Source organism: Hemiscyllium ocellatum, chromosome 48 (assembly GCF_020745735.1).
Source record: "Hemiscyllium ocellatum isolate sHemOce1 chromosome 48, sHemOce1.pat.X.cur, whole genome shotgun sequence".
Lineage (NCBI taxonomy): Eukaryota > Metazoa > Chordata > Chondrichthyes > Orectolobiformes > Hemiscylliidae > Hemiscyllium > Hemiscyllium ocellatum.
In genome coordinates this window covers 4,869,166-4,878,563 of record NC_083448.1, presented here as the reverse complement: position 1 = coordinate 4,878,563, position 9,398 = coordinate 4,869,166, and the positions used below count along the sequence as shown (strand labels likewise).

The 9,398-nt window shown below is 52.1% G+C and overlaps 1 protein-coding gene across 1 annotated transcript in view; it reads left to right on the top strand.

Annotated features, from left to right (window-relative positions):
• Positions 1 to 9,398, top strand: part of LOC132836851 (zinc finger MIZ domain-containing protein 1-like) — a 91,578-nt gene that overhangs the window by 4,220 nt on the left and 77,960 nt on the right. Inside the window, exon 2 of the mRNA XM_060856387.1 lies at positions 9,006 to 9,196. Within this exon, the coding sequence (XP_060712370.1) occupies positions 9,128 to 9,196 (69 nt within the window). The 5' untranslated portion in view covers positions 9,006 to 9,127. The remainder of the gene's footprint in view (positions 1 to 9,005; positions 9,197 to 9,398) is intronic.

Genomic DNA, 9,398 nt, shown 5'->3' with positions numbered 1-9,398 from the left:
AATTTCCTGTAGTGTTAGGTGAAGAGGTAAATGTAGGGGAATGGGTCTGGGTGGGTTGCTCTTTGGAGGATCAGTGTGGACTTGTTGGGCCGAAGGGCCTGTTTCCACACTGTAGGGAATCTAATCTTATCAAACCTTTCCTGCTTAAATACCTATCCAAATGTCTTCTAAACGTTGTAACTCTACCCGCATCCACCACTTCCTCATTCCACACTTGAACCACCCTCTGGGTAAAAATAAAATTGTCCCTCATGCCCTCCTTAACTCCTCCACCTTAAAAATGTGCTCCCTTTCTCACACCTGCCACGATTTCAAAAATCTCGATAGGTTACCCCTCAAACTTTGAACTCCAGTGAGAAAAACTCAAGCCTTCCATTCCCGTCAACATCCTGGTAAATCATTTCTGAGTCCCCCCCTTCCAGTTTAATAATATCCTTCCTATAACAGGGAGACCAGAACTGGACACAGTGCACCAGACGAGGCCTCACCTATGGCCTGTACAACCCCAACATGACGTGCCGACTCCAATACTCAGGGGTCTGAGCAATGAAGGCAGGTGTGCCAAACGCCTTCTTAACCCCCTGTCGAGATGCGACGCGAGTGTCTAAGAATCATGTATCTGAACCCCCAGCTCCCTCTGCTCGACAACACGACCCATTCCTGATGAAGGGCTTATGCCCGAAACGTCGACTCTCCTGCTCCTCGGATGCTGCTGTGCTTTCCCAGCGCCACACTCTCGAGTCTGATCTCCAACACTACCCAGGACCCTGCCGTTAATTGCACAAGTCCTACCCTGGTTTATTGGACCAGAATACATTGCACTTATCCAGACTGAACTCCATCAGCTATGTTTCAGTCTATTGACCCATTTGATCAAGTTCCCATTGTATTCTGGGAAAATCTTCTTCACTATCGACGATGTCACCAATTTTTATGTCGCCTACAAACTTACTAACCGTGTCTTCTATAGAATCCCCCGACAGTATGGAAACAGGCCCTTCGGCCCAACAAGTCCACACCGACCCTCCGAAGAGTAATCCACCTGGACCCATTCCCCCACCCTATTACTCTACATTTACCCTTGACTAATCCGCACCCCCCCCACAACAACCTGCACATCCCTGAGCACTATGGGTAATTTAGCAAGGCCAATCCACCCCAACCTACACATCCCTGAATACTGTGGGTAATTTAGCATGGCCAATCCACCCTAACCTACACATCCCTGAGCACTATGGGTAATTTAGCATGGCCAATCCACCCTAACCTACACATCCCTGAGCACTATGGGTAATTTAGCATGGCCAATCCACCCTAATCTGCACATCCCTGAGCACTATGGGTAATTTAGCATGGCCAATCCACCCTAACCTACACATCCCTGGGCACTATGGGACAATTTAGCATGGCCAATCCACCATAATCTACACATTCCTGAAAACTATGGGTAATTTAACACGGCCAATCCACTCTGACTCGCAAATCCCTGAATACTATGGGTAATTTAGCATGGCCAATCCACCCTAACCGCACAACCCTGAACGCTATGCGTAATTTAGCACGGCCAATCCACCCTAACCTGCACATCTCTGAACACTATGGGCAATTTAGCACAGCCAATGCACTCTAACCTGCGCATCTTTAGACTGTGGGAGGAATCCAGAGCGCCCGAAGGGTGCTCACGCAGACACAGGTGGGGGGGGAGAATGTGCAAACTCCCCACAGACAGTCACCCGAGGGTGGGATCGAACCCCAGGTCCCTGGTGCCGTGAGGCAGGGGTGCTAACCGCTGAGCCACCATGCTGCCGCGTACATTCTCATCCAAGTCATTTGTATAAATGACAAACAGACTTAAAAAAAAGAGAGAGAGAGAAAGATTGGATCTTTGCTGCCATGTTCTTACCTGCTCATTGAATAGAACATGGACCACAACTGTGTGCAGTTCTTGGCCTGCATTATCGGAAGGATGGGACAGAGTGGGATTTCACCAGGATGTGGCCTGGGATGGAACGTTTCCGCACTGAAGGGAGGCTGGATGGTACTGGGTTCTTTGGAGGTGAAGGGTGAGCACCATTGAGAATCTACCAGGATTCGAGAGGTAGAAGCTGAGAGGAGACAGCGAGAAGGCCTCTTAGTAGTTGAACCCCCATCTCGTTGAAGAAGGATTGACTTATGCACTCGCCGTGCCAAGCCGATGGGCCCAGGAGGTGGGGCTCAGCATCAGATGGTTGCCTGGCGACCAGCACAGACAGGATGGGCCGAAGGGCCTTTTCTCTGAGACGTTATGAACTCCCAAGACTCAGCCTTGTTACGCTGCAGGAGGAGACGATTCAGCCTTTCACCTGTCCTATCCCCTATTGTCCAATCTCTTGCCACCTCCCTTCCTGCCATTCCCATGAAATCCATCCTCTGGAAGCCCTCAATTTGCCTGAACGTTGGGGAGGTGGTGGTGGGGGCAGGGAGGAGAAGCGATTTTAAAAAGACTGAGATAAGGGGAGACGGTTTTCTCTCGGAAAGTCACCGGCTTCGGGGAGAAAGGATAGATGGTGAAATATAACACGGGGGAAGCAATGGCCTAGTGGCACTATGGCTGCCTCCGGTTAATCCAGAATCCCGGGGACCCGGGTTCAAATCCCACCACAGCCGACGGCAGACTTCGAATCCAGTGAAAATCTGGAATGAAAACTCTCATGATGGCCCCGTGTCGATTGTCAGAAAAACACCCCACCTGATTCACTCATGGCCTTCAGGGAAGGAAATGGCCGCCCTGACCTGGTCTGGGCCTACACGTGACCCCTGACCCACAGCGACGCCTGGTTGACTGCCCTCTGGCCAATAAATATTAGTCCAGCCCAGCGATAGCTCTCATTCTGTGAGTGAATCGACAGAAGAAAGAAAGGAAGTGAGTCAAATTGGAACCTTTTGAAGAATGAACATAGGACAGTACGGCACAGTCCAGGCCCTTCGACCCTCAATGTTGTGGCAGCTTTTTATCCTCCTCTAAGATTAGACTAGCCTACACACCCATCATTGTACTGCCATCCTCGGGCCTACCCAGTGGTTGCTTTAATGTCTCTGACACTACTCCCCCCGCTGGCAGTGCATTCCCATCACTCTCTGTGTAAAGAACCGACCTCTGACATCTCCCCGAAACCTTCCTCCAATCACCTTCGAACTCTGCCCCCACCGTGATCGCCATTGGAGAAAAGTCTCTGGCTATCCACTCTGTCTGTGCCTCTCACCATCTTGTCCACCTCTCATCCCTCCTCACTCCCGATGAGAAAAGCCCTAACTCCCTCAACCTTCCTTCCTAAGACCTGCCCTCCAGTCCCGGCAGCATCCTGGGAAATCTCCCCCCTCCCTCCACACCCTCTCTAAAGCTTCCACATCCTCCCTGGAATGAGGTGACCAGAACTGAACCCAAGATCCCAAGTGTGGTCTAACCATAGAGCTGCAGCATAACCTCGCGGCTCTTAAACTCAATCCCCCTGCTCATGAAAGGTCAACACACCTAGGTCTTTTTAAGAACCCTATTAATTTGGGTAGCTCGATGGAGGTGGATCCTTGCACGTGGCGCGAGGGGGAAGGGGAGGTTAGTGAACCGAGTGGGCCAGGAATCCTCACCAGGAGACGCGAGGGCCAAATGGACTCTGTTCGCCCCCCTGTGAGCAGAGGGGAGCTGAAAATCTCCCCCCTCTCCCTACCCCTCAGTGCAGGGAAGGAGAGGGGTTGGACATGGAAATATAACTCAGAGGTGGTCTTTCCACGTTGCGCTGGGTCCAGTCAGACGCGGGTGAAATGTTAATTCAGCCCGTGCTGCATTGCCGAGAGAGAGAGAGAGGTGCAGTCATTCATTCCCCTCCACATTGTTCAGCTCCTGACTGAACACAAAAGGGCTTAATGACTGCAGCAGTCCTGTGAGCTGCTGGTGGCTGCGTTGGCTCGGCGCGGAGACCCTGCCCCTCACCGTCGCCACGGCAACGCGGCCGAGGGGTGCGGTCATCCGTCCCTGTGGCAGGCGTGCAACAGGCTCGAGCGGCCGGAGCTGTGTCAGGGGGACAGTTGCTGGCGGCGGCAGGGGGGGGTGGTATCTGGAAGGCGGTGTTAGAGGGTGAGGTGTCGGCCGGTGCAGAGACGGGAGGGAACAGGGAGCGCACGCTGTCTCTCGGGATGTGTTACCGCCGGGTGGTGTGTGCCATGCATGCTGTATCCTTCCTGTGAGTGTGTGTGTGTGTGTGTGTCTGCGTGTGTGTGTTCGTGTGTCTGCGTGTGTGTTTGTGTGTGTCTGAGTGCGTGTGTGTGTTTGTGTGTGTCTGAGTGCGTGTGTGTGTGTGATGTTTGTGTGTGTCTGAGTGTGTTCATGTGTCTGCGTGTGTGTATGTGTCTGCATGTGTGTATGTGTCTGTGTGTATGTGTGAGTGTTAATGTGTGTGTGTCTGCATGAATGTGTGTGTGTATGTCTGTGTGTGTGTGTCTGCATGTGTGTGTGTGATGTGTCTGTGTGTCTGAGTGTGTGTCTGCTTGAGTGTGTGTGTGTGTCTTAAGTGTGTGTGTGATGTATGTCTGTGTGATATGTGTGTGTGTGTCTGTGTGATGTGTGTGTGTCTGTGTGAGTGTGTGTATCTGAGTGTGTATGTGTCTGTGTGTGTGAGTGTTAATGTGTCTGTGTGAGTGTGTGCGTGTGTGTATGTGTCTGTGTGTGTGAGTGTTAATGTCTCTGTGTCTGCGTGAGTGTGTGAGAACATGTCTCTGTGTGTGTCTGTGCGTATGTATGTCTGTGTGAATGTGTGTATGCACACCTGTGTGTGCACATGCGTGCCTGTGTGTGTGTGTGTGTGTGTGTCTCTGCATGTCTGTTTGTATTCATGTATTTGCACAGGAATGCAGAGTCCTGGGCTAATGGTAAGATTCTTGGTGGTGTGGATGAGCAGAGAGATCTCGGTGTCCAGGTACCCAGATCCCTGAAAGTTGCCACCCAGGGTTGTTAAGAAGGCGTTATACGGTGTGTTAGCTTTTATCGGGAGAGGGACTGAGTTTCAGAGTTATGAGGTCTTGCTGCAGCTGTACAAAACTCTGGTGCAGCCGCACTTGGAGTATTACGTACAGTTTCTGGTCACTGCATTATAGGAAGGATGTGGAAGCTTTGGGAAGGGTGCAGAGGAGATTTACCGGGATGTTGCCTGGGATGGGAGGGAAGGTCTTATAAGGAAAGGCTGAGGGACTTGAGGCTGTTTTCGTTAGAGAGAAGGAGGTTGAGAGGTGACTTAACAGAGACATACGAGGGTTCGATAGGGTGGACAGTGAGGGCCTTTTCCCTCAGATGGTGATAGCTAGCACAAGGGGACACAGCTTTAAATTGAGGGGGTGATAGATACAGGACAGATGTCAGAGGTAGTGTCTTCACTCAGAGAGTAGTAGGGGGCGTGGGACACCCTGCCTGCAACAGGAGTAGACTCACCAACTTTAAGGACATTGAAATGGTCATTGGATAGGCGTATGGAGGAGAATGGAACGGTGTGGGTTAGATGGGCTTCAGATTGGTTCCACAGGTCAGTGGAACATCGAGGGGCCGAAGGGTCTGTACTGTACCGGAATGTTCTATGCATGTGTCTGTGCGTATGTTAATATGTTTGTGTGTGTTTGCATGTATTCATGAGTGTGTGTGTGTGTGTGTGCTTGTGTGTGTATTTGTCTGTGCAGATACCCATGCGTGTATTTGTATATTTGTATGTGTTCCTCTGTGTGTGTGTGTGTGTGTGTGTATTCACAAATAGATAGGATCGTGAAGGCGGTGTTTGGTATGCTTTCCTTTATTGGTCAGAGTATTGAGTACAGGAGTTGGGAGGTCATGTTGCGGCTGTACAGGACATTAGTTAGGCCGCTGTTGGAATATTGCATGCAATTCTGGTCTCCTTCCTATCGGAAAGATGTTGTGAAACTTGAAAGGGTTCAGAAAAGATTTACAAGGATGTTGCCAGGGTTGGAGGGTTTGAGCTATAGAGAAAAGCTGAACAGGCTGGGGCTGTTTTCCCTGGAGCGTCGGAGGCTGAGGGGTGACCTTATAGAGGTTTATGAAATCATGAGGGGGCATGGATAGGGTAACTAGACAAGGTCTTTTCCCCTGGAATGGGGGAGTCCAGAACTAGAGGGGCATAGGTTTAGGGTGAGAGGGGAAAGACATAAAAGAGATCTAAGGGGCAACTTTTTCACACAGAGGGTGGTACGTGTATGGAATGAGCTGCCAGAGGAAGTGGTGGAGGCTGGTACAATTGCAACATTTAAGAGGCATTTGGATGGGTATATGAATAGGAAGGGTTTGGAGGGATATGGGCCGGGTGCTGGCAGGTGGGACTAGGTTGGGTTGGGATATCTGGGTCGGCATGGACGGGTTGGATCGAAGGGTCCTTTTCCGTGCTGTACATCTCTATGACAACAGTTAATGGGTGAATGGATTAGAAAGGGTTTGGAGGGATATGGACCAAATGCTGGGACGAGATTAGGTTAGGATACCTGGGTGGGCATGGACAATAGAGTCATAGATAGTCATAGAGATGTACAGCATGGAAACAGACCCTTCGGTCCAACCTGGGTCTGTTTCCAATTTGCACAGCTCAATGGCGGCACGGTGGCACAGTGGTTAGCACTGCTGCCTCACAGCGCCAGAGACCCGGGTTCAATTCCCAACTCAGGCGACTGACTGTGTGGAGTTTGCACGTTCTCCCGTGTCTGCGTGGGTTTCCTCCGGGTGCTCCGGTTTCCTCCCACAGTCCAAAGATGTGCGGGTCAGGTGAATTGGCCATGCTAAATTGCCCGTAGTGTTAGGTAAGGGGTAAATGTAGGGGTATGGGTGGGTTTCGCTTCGGCGGGTCGGTGTGGACTTGTTGGGCCGAAGGGCCTGTTTCCACACTGTAAGTCTAATCTAAAATGACGTGTGTGTGTGTGTGTGTGTGTGTGTGTGTGTGTGTGTGTGTGTGTGTGTTTTTTTTGCTAGCTCTGGGCTGGAGTTACACTCAGGCCTTTCCCCTCCCCCAACCCCAAGAGGAAGGGGAGACCTCGAATTCGATAGGGAACAAGCCGGGGTAAAAGGCATTCCCGACGACTGGGGAGGTGAGGAGGAGTCCAGAACTGGAGGGAGGGGAGGGGAAGAGGGTCACAGTCTCAGGATAGGACTCAGATGAGGAGAAATGTCTTCTCCCAGAGAGTTGTGGGGTGGGGGGGGCCTGTGGAATTCTCCCCTCCCCCCCGCAAAAAGCAGTTGAGGGAAAACATTGATAGTTTACAGTTGTATAAGACTTTGGTTCGGCCGGGTTTGGAATACCGCGTATGGTTCTGCTGGCCAGATTACCAAAAGGACGTGGACGCTTAGGAGAGGGTGCAGGGGAGATTCACCAGGCTGTTGCCTGGTGTGGAGGGAGCTAGCTACGAGGAGAGGTTGAGGAGATTAGGATTGTTTTCATTAGAAAGGTGGAGGTTGGGGGGGGGGAACCTGTCTGAGGTTGACAATGAGTGGTGCAGCAGACATGGGGGGATAGCAATAAGCTTTTTTTCCCCTCAGAGTGGGGGGACTCAATTACTAGGGGTCACAGGTTCAAGGCGAGAGGGGGAAAAGCTTAAGGAAGATATTGGGTGGAAAGTTCTTCACGCAGAGGGTGGTGGGTCCCTGGAACGCGCTGCCATTGGAGGGTGGTTTAGATTTAGATTACTTACAGTGTGGAAACAGGCCCTTCGGCCCAACAAGTCCACACCGACCCGCTGAAGCGCAACCCATCCATACCCCTACATATACCCCTTACCTAACACTACGGGCAATTTAGCATGGCCAATTCACCTGACCCGCACATCTTTGGACTGTGGGAGGAAACCGGAGCACCCGGAGGAAACCCACACAGACACGGGGAGAACGTGCAAACTCCACACAGTCAGTCGCCTGAGGCGGGATCCGAACCCAGGTCCCTGGCACTGTGAGGCAGCAGTGCTAACCACTGTGCCACCGTGCCGCTCAAGAGGTGGTAGAGGTGGGCACGATAGCGTCATTGATGATGTATCCAGAGTGGGCAGAGAGCAGAGGGATACACCCCCTCAGAAAGAGAGGCGACAGGTTAAGATGGAGGAGCTGGATCGGCGCAGGAGGGCCGAAGGGCCTGTCCCTGTTCTGGAAGGTTCTTTTGTCTTTCCAAGAAAGGGTTTGAGGCAGGTTGTTCCGTGACATTCTGCGGCCGTTGTGTCCTTGCCCAACCCCACAAAAACTCCGCGATGTAAAACGCACTGAGAGTTTTGGCGATGGAATCGCATTGCGTTTTCGAAAGAGTGCTCACCCGGTTCACGTTGGCGAAAGACGCGCTCTGGCGGAATCTCCTGTAGAGTCCTTGGGGCTAAGGTGGGTGAAGGTGGGAACAGGGCGCTGGGCTGGATGATCAGCCCATCACCGTATTGGATGGTGGAGCAGGGGCTGGATTGGCGACTCCTGTCCTGATTTTCCATGTTGCTATAACCCTATCTTCAAAGAGGTAGGACAAAGGGACAGAGAGGTTCATAAAATCATGAGGGACATGGATAGGGCAAACAGACCAGGTCTTTTCCCCCTGGGGTGGGGGAGTCCAGAACTGGAGGGGCATAGGTTTAGGGTGAGAGGGGGGAAAAGATATAAAAGAGACCTAAGGGGCAACTTTTTCACCCAGAGGGTGGTACGTGTATGGAATGAGCTGCCAGAGGAAGTGGTGGAGGCTGGTACAATTGCAACATTTAAAAGGATGGGTATGTGAATAGGAAGGGTTTGGAGGGATATGGCAAACAGAACTAGATTTGCTTAGGACAGCTGGGTCAGCATGGACGGGTTGGACCGAAGGGTCTGTTTCCGTGCTGTACGTCTCTGTGGCTCAATGCTGTTGATTATGAGTTCTGTCAAAGTGTGAAACCAGCCTCCGTTCCTCCCACCAGGGTCTGAGATGACTGAGGTAAGGCCGTGCGGCCCTTGAAGAAATGTTCTCTCTGTCTGTTCCCCTCAGACCGTTAGGGTTCATGGGAGACCGTCCCGGTGGGGAGTCCAGGCAGGGAGCGGCTGGGGGAGGCGAATGAATCCAACCGTTCGGGATGACACAAGACCGGACATCGGCGACAGCTTTTCGCGATGAACACGTTTGCCTCTGCCGACGGGCGCACCCAACAGACGACCGGTCGCTCGCGATGCGTTAGGCAGGTAAGGCGATCTCACCGCGGTCACGCACCGCAGGTCGTCAAAGTCTTCCGGGTGGGGGCGGGGGATTGGGGAGGGGGGAGCGGTTTCCTAACCCTGTCCGGCCTACACGTGACTCCAGCCTGGGTGACTCTTAATCGACTCTCCAAAATGGCTGAGGCGTGGAGTCGCACACATGGAAACAGACCCTTCGGTCCAACCCGTC